This window comes from Drosophila santomea, chromosome 3R (genome assembly GCF_016746245.2).
Source record: "Drosophila santomea strain STO CAGO 1482 chromosome 3R, Prin_Dsan_1.1, whole genome shotgun sequence".
NCBI classification, from domain to species: Eukaryota; Metazoa; Arthropoda; class Insecta; order Diptera; family Drosophilidae; genus Drosophila; species Drosophila santomea.
In genome coordinates, this window is record NC_053019.2 from 17,680,946 (window position 1) to 17,699,374 (window position 18,429).

Sequence of the window (18,429 nt, forward strand, 5' to 3'; positions counted from 1 at the left end):
TTGGCTGCTCTTTATTTACTAAGTTACTTCTTGTTGGGCTGTAAATTTAATTAAAAAAGAAAGCTACTTCAATTACAGCTGTTAATTCGAGTAGATCAACCACAAGAAGGATGCTCAAACGAAAATGATTCTCTTATCCACACATCCATGGGGAAGCCCCCATCTCTACCTGCCTCAATTTGCCAATGAGTTCGAATATTAAATTAATAAAATATGACTCGGTCATATGCGGGATTGACTATCGATTTACTCTTCAGAGAGCCGTGGTGGAAGTTCTCGATGCAGTTCTGTGATTCTGCAGCCCGGCATTTCAATTGAAATTCTGCAATCACTTTTTCGCTTTGCTGCCATCGCTCAATGGTCAGAGAAAGTGGTAGGAAAAGGCATTGCCCACGCTCACATATCAAATGTACAAAAATATTTTTAATCCGTTTAAGTGCCCAAAGCCCAGAGCCCGAAGCCCACAGCTCAGACATAGCCATTGGGTTTGGGTTTGGGCCATTAAGAGAGCCAAGTGAATGCGGCGGAAATGAGCAACAATAGCAACAAGCAGCTGGGGATTGGCATTGGCCGACTTGGACGACTTGGGCATTGGGGTTTCAGGATTCCGAATTGGATTCGGGGTTGGAGATTGAAGGGCGAAAGTAGCTGATAGCTGGAGTTGGGAGTGTAGAGTGTGGAGTGTGGACTTGGGAATTTACTGCCAGAGTGCGGGCTGATTGCAAAGGATACTCGGCGACAATAAGCCAGCGAGGACAAACGCACACACGCCAAATTGCTTGGATGGGATGGGATGGGATGGGAATGTAGGGATAATAGACAAATAACAGTTTCCCTGCGGCATTTAGCTGGCTCTCACCTCCCCCATCCGCAAACGCCAGCCACTTTCTTTCTCTGCCACCCAACTCGGGCATTGAAACCAGCCCACCACCCACTTCCTTTGTGTAATGAAGACAGCGCGCTTGCCATTTGCTAAGCCATACTTACGCTTGTTGACAATTGCTCCGCCGGACAATGCTTCCGTGGAATGGGTGGCCAAATATGCAAAGGACTGCGGAACTGGACACAGTGTATAACCCGGGCCCTTTTATGGGGCAGCCGCCTAGATTAGCTTTTTATTGCCGGTATTAATTGCTATTAGTCGAAGTTAATAAACTTGATAAAGCAATTTGGCATTTGCCGTTTATCGTTTATCCAGCCCGATGTCCTGGCTATGATTAGTTGCCGGCCATAAAAATAGCGTCAGGATTTGCATTAGCCTTAATCAGGATGCGAGCACCCACCGTCCGCAAACGCAATCGCAATCGCAATCTCTCAAACACAACTCAGTCGACGCCATGTGGCGTTGAAATTGCGATATTAGTTAATTTGGCTTTGAGCCCTTGCCAGGAGCCAAATGAAATACGAGCTTGCATTGCGGTCCTTCGAGCAGGCAACTCATACACTGCGATAATGATCTCTCTATTCATCGAAAATATAATGATGGAATGGGGAACTAAGGCATTAATGTCTATAGAAATAATGGGGGAATGTGATAGTATTTTAAAATAATTTCTACATTATATCTCAGCACTAGAAAATCAGTTTGGCTCAGTGCACGGGGTGGCAACTTGGGGTTGTGTGGGAAATGTTGCATACAAATCAGAGGCAATACCACCTGCCAAGAAGCGTGTCGCTCAGCAGGTGTCAAAAGGGAATGTTGTCGACGTCGACGCAGTTTCACTTGGAACCTCCACAGGACCTCCTTTTGGCACCCCGCACCCCGCTCCCCGCTCCCTTTTCCACTTGCTGTTTAGCTCATTCACATGCGGTTAGTCAAAGCGGCGACGTGCCGCACTGCTGGCACGGCAAACCAAGAGGCGAAATGCCAAGGCGTAAGATGAATCCTTGGGCAGGGAATGCTGCACCAGCAGAGGAGCACAGCTTGCAGCGGAGTCACCTGGAGCTACCCACCTGCCATTCGAGGCATTCGAGGTGAGGCGAATAATGAGCTAGCATTTGGGTGCAGCTGCACAAAGTTGAAGATCCTTCAGCCGGAATTGGGACACTACTTCGGGCCTTTAAGCTTGTTGGAGTTCAAGAACAGCCTCAAAGAAGCTTATTCACGATTTCTCTTTGGTATTCGTGAAAAGGAAAGTTGGCTTTAGCAGCGAAGTTTTGTTTTCTCATAACAGCTTCTACTGCTACAACATCCCTTTCAAATTACTTTAACAAGTATTGAGAGTCTAGCTTAAACTACTACTTAAACTACCATAGATATATATGTATATACTTCATTTCAAATTTTTTATCTGTACCGCTTTACAAGCAAATTCTGTCAGTTCAATGAACGGAAGCCACTGGCTGTCTGTAATAATCAACTAATTCCACTATCTAGCGGACTTAAAAACTTTTACGAGCATCAGTAACCAGTTCCAGCCCATCAGCTGCATTTCAGACTTTAAGCTCTGGGAAAAGCCACACTAAATGGCGAAAGGAAAATAAAGACCGCAAATCGCGCTGCTAGTTGACATGGAAAACGTCTGGGTTGTGCGCCGAAAATATTGTTTTCGCAAAAGTTAATGATTTATATTGCTGATGTCGGGCATTCGTCGCTTGGTTTGGGTTGGGTTTGGGTTCGGTCTCAGTTCGTATCCATGGGGCTCAGTGATGCAAGGAGAAGCCCTCAAGCCAAACCAGTGAAGCGAGCAACTTGTGCAAAATTTTTCACACTTGCCAGCTGCAAAAAGGCGAGTAAAAAGGCGAGTAAAAAGTTTCGAGACTGCGGTCGGGGGTGAGGTTGTGCTTTCCCTTCACCTTGGGGACCTCTTTAAAGATTTACGATGCCGCATATGCCTACAGGTCATAGCTGCTTGGCCAATGGATGTGGATGTGGATGTGGTGTGTGCACAACAAAAGCACGGCAGACGCTTCAAATTGTTGCATTTTGCCCAGAAAGCTGGCAAAATGGCACTGACAGGGCCGGAGCCGCAAAAGGAACCTCCGCAGACGATGTCCTGGCGTCTGTCCTTGCGTCTGTCCTGGCGCAGCGGCGCTGTCACCGCAGACTTTGACATACATTTATTTTTATTATTTACGATGACTTAGCCCTGCCCAGAACCAGACTCGGTCACGGCTGGGGCCTATCTGGGGCTGCTCATCTTTAATTCTTTAAATAGACTCGAATGGATGCGAACGAGGCTGAAGCTCTCAGTAAGGATTGCACGATGAAAAAAGAGCCCTTTGGTTTTTCTTTCCGAAAAGAACTAATTTAAACTCTTAAGTTTACATATATATATATTGCATTTATCAGCGCATCGAATATATAAGCCAAAGATATTTTAAAAGAAATTTAAGTTCTGTTGTTTTTGACATTCCAGTTGAATTTAGTATTTATCACAGTGCACGAGTGGAATCAGTTGCGTTTTTGTGCCTGCCTCCACAGCTTGATAACCTTTTGTCTGTGTGCCACATTTATGTGGCAGAGGGTACGTGTATGCATTGGTGTCGTTTATCATGATTTACTTACCGCCACGCACTTCACATGTCAACACAATATTATCGCCCTCGAGCAATGGACCCACAGCTCCGGCAACATCGCGTCCGGAGGCATCGTACACGAGTATCTGATGCGGAGGAACTGCCGAAAGAGAGGAGACGTTATAACGAGGATGCACTAACAAAAGTTAGATTCAAGGGCTTCAGATGAAGGACCTTACTATTAGCTACAACTACCAGACCAAATTACTCATAAGTGTGGTTAACCATTATATCTTTAACTTGATGAGTTCAAATCAAAAGCAATATCCATGTGAAAATTACATATATTAATTGCTCTTCCAGGCAAGAGTGTGTTTTTAGAGTGTATTTGATAGTGGGCGGGAAGATGGCTTCCTTAAATGGCGGCACACTGGGTTTCGGGTACTCACCAATAACCGTTAAGTTAATTCTATGATTACGCGTGGGCGAGTTCTGAAAGTCGACGCGGCAGCGATAAACCTGTTGAGGAGTCCCAATAAAAAACAAACAATAAGAAGGCGCCATTTTCGGGCAGAGCAATGGAGCAATGGAGCATTGGAGCAGTTGGAGCCACTTACGCCCTCGTCGTCCAGTTGAATGTTGTCCACCGATAACTTGGCCGGCTGCTGTCCGGTGACGAAGTACGCACGTGGCCCAAATGAGTTGGTGTCCGACCAGTAGAGCGCCTTCTCGAAGGGTCGTCCCCGGACATCGAAGCTGGAAAAAAAGCGGAAAAACGGAGAGGAAATGTTAAAAGTTGCCTAAGTAGTTCCTCCTTCGTTATCTCTAGCTAACGGCCGCAGGGGAACGCAAAAAATAATCTGAATAAATGTGAATAAAAATGTGAGTAAGGGAAAGTAAACACAAAATATTGACGATAAGTAGTGTCAGCAAGCGTCTCCCAGACCATTTCAAATGTCGCGCCAAAGGTCGTAAATTTTAATGCGATGTGAGAGTTTTCACGGCGTGCGACCTCGAAGGTTGTGTCCTTATGTTTTAAGCACTTCAAATGGATCGTCTTTGTGGGGGCAAATGACTTAATTCAATGCTTTTGGCACTTTTTGTATTCAGTTGTATGTAAATACTTTTTTTTAATGCCATATACCCAAGGAAGTACAGCCACATACGACAGATAGCAAATATGCCAGCCCGAAGATGAAACGATATGTATTTTCCTTTTTAAATTGTAGTTGTGACTTAGTTGCTTAATACAAACTAAGCCAAATGCAAATCAGAATAATGCCATAAACTTGAATACACCTATGGCTCTGCTATGCAAATGCTAAGTAGCCATAAAATGAAAGTGGAATGAGAGCCGAGCTAGACATGCCACTTAACACATAAGCTGAGCTAAACTCTGAAAAACAGAAAACATAGTAGCACGCAGTGTGGGCGCTCTGTATAAAGTCTACTTTAAAGCCTCCAAGGAGGCCACTAAATAAGGCCGGCACACTTATTGGGGGGCCAGCTTGTGCTGCCCTTTTCCTACCAATTTCAAACCATAAATACTGAATGGAAAATTGCAAAACCAACACACTCAAATGCGGCCTGGGCCTGGGTTTTCACGCGTCTACAAAATGACCCTTTTCCTGTCCCTCGCTGACCCCGCTGACCCCGCGGAACCAGGGGTCGACAAAACGAACCCCGAGCATAAATTTGCACGCAACTAATTTCTTCCGTTTAGCATTATTTTCGCAGCCCAGCGAAAGAAGCAGCAAACGTTTGCAATTTTGCGCATTAAAAAGCCTGACGTGCTATCTTTGTCGCTTTTATTGTATTTGTTAATGTCCGCCGAAGGACTCTGGACGTACTGAAGAGCTGGGGTTGCCACGCCCCCTTGCAATCCCCATTCCAGCTGCCCCCCAGTGACACGCCGTAAATGACTTGAGGTTGGCGAAGTTTTCCCACAATTCTCTTTATGGCACTCAAAGAAATATATGTATATATAAATATGCCCGGGAAAACGTATTTGTACAGTAAGACCAATCAACACTATCTCTCTCAATTACTTGGTTTATAATAAGTAGGAATACATAAGCAATATCAAATGTATATTTATAACAATATTTTGAGTCTTTACTAATTACAATTTATTGCGTATACGCCCAGTTGACGCCTACGTTTAATTTTAATCGTTTTTGTTTGCAATCGTGTGTTTTGTTTGGCTTAAAAAAATAAATAAAAAATATTACTTTCTGTTTACTGATTTCTGATAAAATAAAAGAAGAAATATCGCGAGTTGGTAAGTTTCAGTCACAAGTTAGTAAACCTGTTTGTTCTGTTTGCATTCCTAGGGTTCAAAATCATGTTTGCCAAATAATATGGTTTTGAAATGGCAATATACATATTTAAATTTGAATTGAAATCATATTGCTTTGGATTTTAATTTATTAACTTATCAGCAATCGTATATTTATAATTAAAACAGCACTTTAAATTGAAGCAGTTGAGCTCGGTCAATTTATTAACAATGCTGTTAATTAACTTATGCTGTTTTTTACATGCAGTAGTTTTAGATCCTTTTCTTCGAGTGCTCCTTGGTGACCCGCACACCAGTACCATCGTCTTTGCACAGTCATCGCCAGTTGTGTCCTTGTGTCCCTTTGTTGTTTCCGCTGTCGTCGTGCAGTCTGTGCTATCTCTGCCCCTCACCCCCCAGTCCTCCGCCGCCCTTCCGCCCTTCCCCCCTTCCCCCCTTCCCCCTTTCCCTTCCCAGTTGCGGTTAGCGGAGCGGTTTGTCATTGTGCCGGCTGGCAGGCAGGATTCTTCGCGGCCTCCGCCGGCGGCCGTATTGTTTGCGCCTTTAAGTGGTTTTTTATCATTTTGCCGCTGACACAATTTATATCCGGTGCTCATATTTCTTCTGCTTATCACTGGGGCTCTGTCTCCGCTCCTCCTCCGTCTCCGCTCCTCCACCGTCTCCGCTCCTCCTCCGTCTCTGCTCCTCCTCCGTCACCTTCTCATGTGTTTGGCCATTCCTACGATTGGAGCTCGGAGTGCAGTAAGCCATGCGGCGAATAAATTACGGATCCTAAGCCTTGCCCAAAGCCAGGGCACGTTCCCTAATTAGCCTAATTAAATATATGCGCGAAAATGTAAACATAACGGACTGCAAAGTGCGGAAACTCCTTGCGAGATTTCCTTCAAAGAACTGCGCTCCAGGTTCGCGCTGTTTTCGCTTTTCCACGCTTTCCCAGCTTTTGCCGCTTTTAATTTTGCGCATTTGCAAACAATAGAGAAATGCCGAATAGTCTACAAAGGCGGAGGAGCAATAGCGATAAGGAAAGGTGGAATGGCATGGCATACGGAGTGGAATGAAATGGAGTTTCCTCCTCACCCGTCACCCAAATATGGCCAGAATACGCCGGTCTTAGCCCGGCTTGCCCTCTGTTGACGTTGTGTTTTCTCGTTGTTGGCCTTAGGAAACAATAATGCCGAGTTTGCACAATGAGCACAGCAGCAGGACAGCAGGACACCAGGACAGCAAGGATACTCCCGGAGCAGGGGGCGCCAAAAAGAAAGGGACAAAGGGAGAAGACGAGAAAAATAAACGCCAAATGCTCGGGCAGTAAAAATTGTAAAGCAGAAAAACAGGGAAAGCAAACGAGTGGCAAGGAGCAAAATAAAATGGGCCAAGCCAAGAAAAGAAGACAACATTGTGGCAGTTGCAGAAATGTGGACTGTCGTCGAAGAACAGGGCCAGGAAAGAAGGCGGGGGTTCGGGGAGAATGTAGACCAACAAGGCCAGAAGATGAGAGAAAGCTGAGGAGAAAGTAGGGGGAAATTGGGAAACCGTAGGAGACAAGTGGACGCAACCACGCGACTTCCGTTTGAGGAGCTTGCTCTGCACTCAAAAAACATGTTTAAATAAAGAATTAAATGTATATTGGCTGTAAATTATAGTCAACTGCAATTTTGAATGTAATCGAATTTTACGAGCTAAGGAACTTTTTTCTACAAATTTCGAACTTCCTACAATAGAATATTTCAAATCATTGCAAAAGCTTATAAGTTATATATTATGTTTCAATGAATGCAATGCTTTTCAATATATGGTCCAAATACCTAATTGACTTGCCCTAACCACCTTTTTTTTTTTTTGCAGTGCACTTGTCTCATTCAAACTGACTTTCCTCGCTTTCTTTGTCGATGGTCTGGTTTTTTCCAACAATTACTTGAGTTTTATTTATTTTGCGTTAATTGGTAGCACTTTATCTTGGGCTGAATGAATGAGCTGCGTTCTTTAAACAAATCCCGAGACGAGGCGGACCTTGAACTGGACGTTGCATGGCTTGGTAATTACGTTTTGGCTTTTTCGGTGGCTTGGCATAAACTTTGACCGCCACAGCCCCTTGCCCTTTCCCTTTCCCTTTCCCCCCTGCTCACCAAATTTAGTATTCCCAACCGAGGATCCCCGCCCCGAAATCCAATATCAGAGCAAGCTTCTCATATTGCCATTTAATGATTCTCCTTTTTGTTCGTCCCTCAGTTTGTAACGCTTACAAAATCCTATTCAAAAAGATTGCAAAAGGGCTAAAAGGGGACGTGGGTGGGAAGCTTGAAAAAAATATATAATAAAAAAAGGACCGAAAACTTTTGCACTCACAATATCCATTGAATAATTTTATGACAATATGTGTCAGAGCGTGTCGGTGTTTCGTGTGTGTGTGTGGGTGTATATGGGTGTGTGTGTTCATGTGTTTGCCGGTATTTTCTGACAGTTTAAACAGATGCTGCTGTCGCGTGGGAACCTTTTCATCCGAGATTCTCTGCCCGACCGAGTATTACTCATCACAATCGTTGGGTTCTGCATAAGTATGTCGTATCGTCAGATTATTTTTAATTGATTGGGCAACTTTTCTATTCTATTTTAAATATTATGAATTAAATTTTGATGCTTCATAGAGAAAGTTCAAAAAGTAAATAAACTTAAATAAAACGATTTATTTAAAGCTTTGAAAAGAGTTCATGTAAAATAAGATGTAAATGTAAAATCAATGTAAAACAAGATGAAAGGTTCAACTTCCAAAATAATTTGAGTTTTGTCATACATCGCATTTTCCAAGCATTACAAATAAAGTTTTGTACACTCTTGTACAAAAAGTGTTACAAAGCTACAAGAAAAGAAAAAATCCATTAAATTAGACACACGAGCTTCTTATTAGCTGCATCGATAAAGATATCTTACTTACATTTATATGAATAAATTTCATTGTTTAGCTGCATCGATAAAGATATCATACTTACATTTATATAAATAAATTTCATTGTTTGCAACTTCCCCTCTCACCGCATTATCCCCCTTACAGGGTACTTAAACTGTGCAATTCAACTATGCATCGCGCGGAAAAGGCAATAAACTATGAGGGCATGAGGTTCAGCCAACATCCACCTGTGTGGACAAAATTAGACAGGTGGGAATAGGCTCCGCACATTGCTCGGAGTTCGCATATTGTCTGGCGGCCCGTATAAAATTATGCATAAAGAAACCATATCGCGATGGGTTGGAGAAGGGGGGTTTTTTGGGGCGAAGCGCCAAAAAGAGTGCTACGTAACTCGAAAAAAGGTGGCAACAAATTTAAAATTGGTTTCCACACACAGCCACACACATTGGCAAACAAAAGAAACGCAGCGCGGAGAGAAATATGAAACAATAATAGCACCAAAAAGGGGCTGTTTACACGCCCCCATATATATGTACACACAAAAGTATGCAAATGGTTTTACTGCCCCTTTGTTTTTGTTCTGTTTTGTTTTTCCACACTTTTTTGCAGGCGAGTCGTCCTTTGTGCGGTATGGGTATGGGTATGGGTATGGGTATGGGGGGTATTGGTATTATTATGGAGCCATGCTGTGTAATATCTGTAAATTTCTTTTGTTATTGCCAACAACGGTTTTCCCTTCCAGTTTCCCGATCCCCACGCTTTTGCAGCGAACGGTGTTGACATTTGTTGGCATCTTTCCACACATTGTTGCCGCTGGTGTTGGTTTTTGTTTGGTTTTCGGTCCATCTTCTTCTTAACTTTTACTATATAATTTGTAGCATATGAATATATGAAGGGCCACTGGAATAAAAAAAAAGTCGGGCAGCTGCAGAAACAAAAAGGGCAGACATCGCCGTTGCCATTTTGCTCGGTAGCCAAGTTCAAATTTATGCAGTGTCGCCCAATAAATTCCGCAATAAATTCAAAATAAAACTTTTATCCTCGGCTCGCCTATTTGGTTTTCGGTACTTTGTGTGGATATTGCCGCAAGTTAGGGTTACCAAAACGGAAAGCCATTCAGACTTCCAGTTGAGAGTCCGAGAAAAGATTTTAATATTTTGATTGGGATTAAAAATTAGCTCGGAAAGGGTTCTCTGATGGAATTTCTGACTGATTTAAGCAAACAGAAATGAGATTCCACATATTTTGTTGGTTTCTTGTAGAGAGATAGTTCTATCAGAAGAAGCAAACGAATTTCCTTAAAAACAACGAATATAAAGATATGTGTAGAAATTCATTTACTAATTTAAAAAAGACTTTAAACTATTTCTAGAACACGATTTCTATTACACTTGTGGTATATTATTTTATGTTGGATCATCAATTTTAATTGCCAGGCAATTGATGAACCAAATCCGATTTGGCAACTTGGCAACTTGGCAATTGAAATCAGATATTTACTCTCCGGTCCATTAAATCGCATATAAATACTTAATTGTGGGAACTTAAACAAGAGCAAATTGTTGAAATATACAACTACGAGTATGTTAAGCTTACAGAATTTTCCAATTACTGTGAATTCCTTCCGTCCAATTACTGAAATCGAAGTCATTAAAACTTAATTACAACGATGGAGAGAAGTTTGGTAATCGGCCTCCCGCCTTGGAATGCGCAATCAGTGGAAGGATTGGACCACCATTTCCGAGTGTGACCAAGTGGCGACCCAACAAAGAAAATCCCCACGTTGGCATTTCCCACGTCGGCGGTGGAAACCAGAGCTTAGTGTCGGCCAAATCGATTTGCATGCGCCACTTGCATTTCCGCTGCCACACACGCACACGACTACACACGCCCGCCCTCACACCCACACACTCACACACCCACACACACACACACGTTCACCCACACACGACCGCATATACATTTGAAACTTAATTACTGTTTTAAATATCCCATCTAACGTGAAATTCGCGCAAAGTGCGACTTCAGGCCGCCTGCCGCTCGTAAAATGGCCCGAAAATGCACTCGACTTAATTGCCTTTGGACCACGACTTTTGCCTGATGTCCTGATGGGCACACTCAGCAAAATTATTCAACGTGCTTTATTAAGATCAGAATTAGATAGCCATACGATTTTTGCAAATTATTCTACTCTATTCTGTTGTATTAAATGATGTTGTATAAATAGTAGCATAAATGGTGAAGCTAACATATTGTAAGCATTAATGTTACTTTTTTATGAACTTTTTAATTATGACTTTCTCACAAGGGACTAAATAACATTTTTCGACTCCGCCGACATTTTCCATAATATATCCAAAAGTAATCCTTATCCTTAATTGTAGATCGAAACGAAAAGTTTGTTCCTAGAATCAGGCATGGAAAGTATACAATAAAATATGAGTATACTTAAGTTGAAAAAGCTTAAGAGTTAGTCTATTAGATAGTGAAGTCATTGGTTCTATAGGCCAAAAAAAATACTCTGTTAACTTCTAGTCTCAACTTTAGTATAAGTTATCGTCCGATGATGATTATAAGTTTTAGACACATATATTTTATTTGCAAGGCCTACTGTAGATACAACAAACTACCTCCAAACTAACCGCTTAAAACGAATTTAATTCACGTGTAGCTGTATTCTACTTCAGGTCGTGATTCTGCCATCTTCAGTTGCTCTTCACTTACGCTACCGCTTGCCGTTGGCCTTTATTGCCAGCCATTTTGAATACCATTTTGTGGCTTATTACTTCTGCGGCAGACCGCTCCTCAAGCAGCCAGATACACCGCCCAATACACACACACACGACCCGGTCTTTGCCGAGTAAATGCACTTTCGATTGGAGGGATTGGAGGGATTGAAGGGGCCCTCCATCCGGATTTTCCCACCGACTGTATTTATGGGCGGCTGGCGGCGATTATAGCAGTTAGCGTGGCACTCAGATTATCCTCTTTTGACAGCCAGTCCTCCGCCGAGTTGGGCTCAGGATGGAGCAGACGAGACCAGACCAGACCAGGCCAGGCTCTGCAGACCCATCCAATCCGCAGCGAATTGAATTATTCATGCCACGGAACCTACGGATACCTGGCACCCAGCAGCCGGGCGCCCAGGTGAGCTTTAAAAATCAATTAACCTTGATTGTAGCACGGGCTTAAAGTCCGCTGTAGGTCGCTTATACTTGGCACTTGGGGGTATATCTTGGTTTTAGCTAATCTATCAATAACAGAAGGAAGAACAACATCAGGCGAAACATGAATTCATTTCACAATAAATGAGGAATGTGCCCTATATTAAATGGATTATAAGCAGCGCAAAGCATGGTCTTCTTAATTTGTTATATACTCTTAATTATTGACCACTTTAAGGGTTTTACGCACATAAAGAGCGCGAAATGAACTTTAAATTGAATATACTTATGTCTTCACCTGAGCTGCTCATCAAGTGCCAGAGCAGTAATTGAATTTAATTCAATTTTATATACTTTCATTGCTTCATTTCGCCTGATCCCAGCGGGAGTCCCAATCGCAAGGGACTCGGCGGATGCATCATCCTGTTTGTCCTTTGTATCGCTTCACCCGTGCCACCCATGCCACCCATTTTCACCTGCCTTTTGTTTATTATGTGGGCTTTGCGTGGGCGGTGGGCGTGGCGTCCTCCTGCCAATACCATTGATGGCCTGCAATATTGAACGTGACAGTTGGCCTGTCGACCCACAGAGCTTCCCGTTCGCTCCTCGTTACAGGTGGCTGTCATGGCAAATGTTAATTTTAATAATGGCAGGGCAAGCAGCCGCCCCCTGACCCCTGACCCCTGACCCCTGTCTCCCTTTATCGCTCACGATTCATAACAAATAAATGTATAAAAATCTTATGAAAATCGCATTTCAAGGGTCAAAGTCAGCAGAAACAAATCCCGGCCAGCTATCCAGCTATCCGGGCCATAAAAAACGGAACCCAAAACCCGAAATAGCCTTAACCCTTGAAAACTGTCTGCTTGTCGGCCAGTCAAACAACAAAGCAAAAGTTAACATTATAATTTTTAATATTTTTGCTTTTAGCCTCCTGGGCAGGACAATTTTTTTTTTGTGTTCGGGGGCTTAGCTTTTGCCTTTGTATCTGGGTGTAAAGCTGTCAAATGCAGAGACCTGCTAGACAGCACTTTCCACAGGGTATTTGGTATTTGGTGTGTGGGAATGTATGTGGGTGTGCATGTGGGTGTTGCTGTTGGTGTGTGCGAGCCTGTTTAGGTGAGGCTGCCAGCTGTGACGTGTCTTTGGAAATGTGGCAAAGCCTGGTCCACAAAAAGGATGCTCGACACTGGGGGAAAACATCGGGATCAGCTGGATAATGCAACTTAAGGTATTAGTTGGCTTTTAGTTCATCAATAAACATGCAGTTTTAATTTGAATCCGACTGGGCAAATTTCTTTACTTAGTTACTGAAGCATATCAGTCAGTCATATTTTTGTTAGCATAGCACTGTGCTATAATTATATAAAATATGATGTAAGCATAGGCATAAAATCGAGCAATTTCTCACGGTGTACTATCTAGAAAAACCTTGCTCTATTTACCCCGGCTCTATTTTCCCGCCCTTCACATGCTGCTTTCAATTTCGGCGCCTTTTCGGTTTTAGCCTTTGGTTTTGATTCTTTCCTTAGCCCCATTCAGCTGCCGCTCTGTGTGTCCTTCGATTTCACGCAGAGCTGGCAATTTTACGCCGCAGCCAAGTCCTTTCTGCAGTTTTTCCCAGGCCTGGGAATCCTGTCCTTCGTCTGCGCACATGTTGATGTTGTTCTTGTTTTCGCCAGTTTTATTTATTTCTTTAAGTTTCATTCCAATTTCTTGTTTTTTTTGCTTCGTTGTTTGTGTTTTTTCTCTATGTGCACCGGCTTGTCCTCCAAGGGAAAACGAGTTTCGAATCACTTTCGGATATTTTTGGTTATAAAGCCGGAAATTTTGCGACATTATTGTTTTCCACATTTTTCTAGTTTTCCGTTGTTGTTTGCTGCTGTTTGTTCTTGTTGGTGAAAGCTCTCACCTCCCTGCTCATATTTTCTGCTCTTTGTCTGGTCTGAAATTTATTGCTTCCAATTGAGTGCACGAAGTGGCAGGAACAACAACAAATTCAACCAGGATCTGAGTGCTGGGCAACACTGTTCGTGAACACAGTTCGCGCTCGTCCTTAAGATACGCGTGTGTTTGTATTCGTGTCCGCATCCATATCCGCATCCGAATCCGAATCCATGTATCCATATCCATGTCGACGTTGGTGTCTTTGTCCCTATTCCCCAAAAAGCCGCGTCCACCCGCTGGTAACATATTGAAGGGAAGCACATGTAAGCAAAATTGACAAGGCTAAAGGATATCGATGTCTGCTTATAATGTGCAACATATTAAACCTAAGCACACGTTCGCCAGCGAGCTCTATAAATAACAGGCAGCAGGAGTTCGAGGACATCGCCGCGGGACATGGGTGTAGATGGAAACCATGATAGGTTGGCGATAAGGATTGAGGATGGGTATGGATCTCCGCACCCACTCGCCCACAATCAAAGTTGCCGCCAAAACAGTTTTCACTTTGGATACCATTATTTTGCTGGCCCGCTTTTCACCTCGGATGTCCTTTGCCTCGGGTCCTGCGGCTAATATATGAGCCCATGTCGCCCCGTTTGGCCTGCCTGCTATACCGTTGCTTTGTTTTGCTTTGACCCACTCCTGGAGCCATGTCCTGGCTCCAAGTTCCCGGACTAGGCTCATGCGGCAGCACACTCGAAGAAAATATATATTTTCTCGCTTCAAAAGGGGGAAAAGCCCATTTAGCTTATTCATATGATACATCGCTTTGCGTGCAGTGTAGTATCCATTCGAGAGTTGTGTTAATATTGATGATGTTATTAAAATAATAAATTATTTGAAAATTATGAACTGCTGCCATTTCTCATGAAGCTGTCGGGTCGCGTAAGTGGAGGAAGTTGCCATTCGAGGGCCTGATAAATCAAAGCTAGTCGGAATACGGACCCCAGTTGGCCATCCCCAAAAAAAGGGCGGAACTTCTGTCAACCGCATAGACAGATATCCACATCCACATCCACATCCACATCCCCATCCACATTCACCTACTTGGAATCTCAAAGAGACTATAAAATTAGCAAGTGGCTGCTAACCTGAATTCAAATTCGACTGCCTTGAATGGGGGGCTCCTGCTTACCTGTAAAGTGGCTTTCCGGCGCTCTCGCGGAACCAGAGCACCATGTACACCCGGTCGTCCTTCGCCTCCGGCTCGATGTCGCACGGCAAGGATGCGGTTCGTCCCAGAACGGCCTCCACGGACACTGTTGAAACTGAAAGAGTGAGTGGGGAGGGAAACACAATTATGAGTGCACTGCGGTAAAATAATCATATGTGGTATAGAAAGGCACGTACTAAAGCCATCAAATAGAAGATACTTTAATTACTCGTTTCATAGAAGGCTTTGAGAATATAATGCGGGCATCTATGAATGGTGTCATTGAAAAAGGCATAAACTAATGATATTTACAAGTTTCACGTAATTATTCCTAAATAAATGGCTTTATTTAAATATGCAAATGTTTGTTTTTTATTCTTTAACATTTATAAAAGAGCTTAATCAGAATGTAGAAGCGCCTAGACCAAATCTGTATGTGTATAAAACATAAAATACATATCCTACATGTAACAAATAGTACTATTTGGACTGTTTGCTAAATATTAATTTAAAACTTTATCATAATTAAACAACAGCGTTGAGTAGGCATTTTCTGATTTTAGCCCAAATGAGTGCAAGTTCTGCTCACGATTCTGTTAGTAATCCTTGACTCATTTTCCCTTGGTGTATCATTACCGTTTCCACCCAATGCAATTGAATGAAACGACAGGTGGGTGGCGCTTTTGAAATGTCATGACAAAACTATTGCCAAAGTCATTAACACAATATGAAAATGTCCTTTTTGCTGTGGGCTCAAGCACTGACTTACTGGGGTGTTGCCACAATTACGGCGACTCGACTCCTTCGTCGATTTCCTAGCAAATGTCAACAAAACGCTGCCTTTTAAGTGTCACGTCGAGACTGCCGTCCCACAACGCGGAGCACGCAAGGCGGCCAACTCCAGGCACGACAACCTCAAGGCAGCAAACCAACCACCCAACCCAAGCCAACCATCGAGCCACCCAGTAAACGCCCAGATCCTTTTAACCACGCAGCTCCTTTCGACCGCAATAGCCGCTGACGTTCATCGTTGTACTCGCATAATCACAACCAAGTACGTGAGTGGGAATATTAATGCCAAATTGGAGCTAACGACAACGATGACGTCGACAATGGTGATGACGATGGCCGGCCTCATCGTTTGCATTTAAACTGCCAATTGATGCCACTGAAAATAGATAAATGCCAAGGACATCGTCGTCGCTTGCGGACGCCAAGGACCCGCTACCAATCCAATCTAGTTCGCCGATTTCCCCATTCCGGCCAATCAATCCGGCAAAATGACAATGGATTAAAGCCGGCCGCCTGCCATCAAGTTAAAGCCCCTAATTGTCCTTTGGCGTGAGAAGGATCGCAGGGTGGCGTGTCTCGAATATTTGTTTAGTTCCGACTCCACAAGTCGTAAATTAATACGAGAAACATGTACTGTAAACGCATGGCCATTAATCAGCGGCCTGAATAAAACATTAATAGCCATCAAAGAGTAGCCAATAAGTTCCATAAATTGATTAAGAAAGGATTGGGCTGTGACGTAGACTAAACTAGAGTGACAGTGGGAAAATATATACAGTATATATCATGCTTGGTACCACTAAAGTATTCCCAAAAATCGTCTGTGCCAAAGAAGATGGTTAAGAAATTATAATATCCTTCAAATTCCCCACCCAAATCAGACAAACGGAGATATTTGCCAGCGATTGACGACCGACATACTCATCGAATCGATTTTTTTTTGCGGAAAATTGAAAATCCAATTGCTCACCTGTCCAGCTGTCAGAACCCAGAAAGTGGAGCACATCCATCATGGACCTATTTTACAGCCCGGTGCTCATTAATACCCAAAAGGGAGCCCCACAATCGTGTTACGCGTAATTTCATTTCGGCAGCCACCAAACGAAACGAGTGAAAGGAATAAAAATGTGGCGCCGGTGGAGGAGCAAGTGCTCTGCTTGCTGCAGACGATGCCAAAAATTGTTGACATTTATTTAATATGCGCACGTTTTATAGAAAAGCAATTCCCAGTCGGATAATTTATGGCACACTACAGAAATTTGCACATGAAAACGCCGACCCAGCGCCACCCACCGAAACACACTCGCCCACGCAGGAAAACCGAATGACAAACGGACAAACAGACAAGCAGACAGACACCCATACAGACATAAACGCGTGTACAGCGTGTATGAGTGTTGGTGGGCAGCTACAGCTGCAGCTGTATTGGTGAGTAGGCTGTCGCCGAACATGCTAGCAATTTTCGTGCGTTTGTAATTCCCATGTAAGATGTCAAATGCTCGACGGGCGAACACAGTTAGACCCTCTATATCACACGGATGAGGTTCGTGCACTGAGCGAAAGTCTAATCAAAAAGGGCAAAATATGTACATCCCACCCAAAGGCTCCTTGAATACCAACTGAACTTTGAAGCTGGTTGGTTTATAGAAACTATCATTTACATTGCTCTACCAAGTTTCACAAATATATGCAAATTGTTAGTAAATTAATTGACAGAATTGGGATAGTGAACCTAAGCATTTCTTGGTTCTACCACCTTAGATATTAAATCAGAAATTATTCCCAGTGTGCTGGTCCTGTTCTGTCACTGTCTCAGTCCCAAAGGCGGGCAGGCTGTTGCAGTAAATTGACATAATTTGTGATATGCGCCTCCGTCGCCGCCTCCTCCATGGTATCAGTCCTTCTGCTCCGCGTGCTCCTCCGCCTGCTCCTCCGGCTCCTCCGGCTGCTCCTGCTGCTCCTGCTGCTCCTCCGGATCCTTTTCCTTTTCCTGCTCCATCATCCCGCCGCTCGTCAGCGTCAGCGGCGCGCAAGCGTAAGTGTGCAATGAGTGATTTGCCTGTGGCAGCCACTGGGGAATCGCGGACGGGATGGCTGGCCTCCAATCCAGAGCCATCCGCAGACCACGAATCAGGCAGCCAAAACCAACTGCCTGGGTTTTGGACAAAGTGGCGCGTGCTGCGGCTTAGGTGGCAAGCTGCTTCTGAGGTCACCGAATTGGGCTGCCACAAGCGGCAACAGTTAAGTTCAGTTAAGTTCAGTTCGGATAGACAAATGCCACTCCATCCAGTCGCGTGTGTGTGCCTTCTGGTAAATATGTGCCTGAGTTCGTACAAGCGATGAAATAGGTCGATTGGGTATTATTAGTGCAAATCGAAGGCGAAAATATTTTTAGCAAATTGATTTCAGACACTGTGAACAACATAATCCCCTTTCGTGTTCTTCAAGGTTGAGTATCTGCTGATAAGAGACAACAGGTTCGTCCCATTCAATTATTTTGATTAAGCACTGGACAGCCTAAAACATATTTATGTCATTGTGGTTACCTCATTATGGCTAGTTTCAATTGAAATGGCAAAATAGTTAACATTTGAAATGCAGCTTGTACAAGTAATTTTGTTTCTAAACCAACAGTCTATAGGTATACATTTATAAGCTATGATGCAGTGCATGAATTGCTATGCAAACAGGCTTCTCGCATTGACTGATA

General features: G+C 43.4%; 1 protein-coding gene across 1 annotated transcript in view; it reads right to left on the minus strand.

Annotated features, from left to right (window-relative positions):
* LOC120450960 overlaps positions 1 to 18,429 on the minus strand; it is a 92,993-nt gene that overhangs the window by 22,973 nt on the left and 51,591 nt on the right. The window contains exons 3-6 of the mRNA XM_039634247.1: positions 14,910 to 15,042; positions 4,077 to 4,215; positions 3,909 to 3,978; positions 3,509 to 3,619 (exon numbers count right to left, since the gene is read on the minus strand). Of these exons, the coding sequence (XP_039490181.1) occupies positions 3,509 to 3,619; positions 3,909 to 3,978; positions 4,077 to 4,215; positions 14,910 to 15,042 (453 nt within the window). The remainder of the gene's footprint in view (positions 1 to 3,508; positions 3,620 to 3,908; positions 3,979 to 4,076; positions 4,216 to 14,909; positions 15,043 to 18,429) is intronic.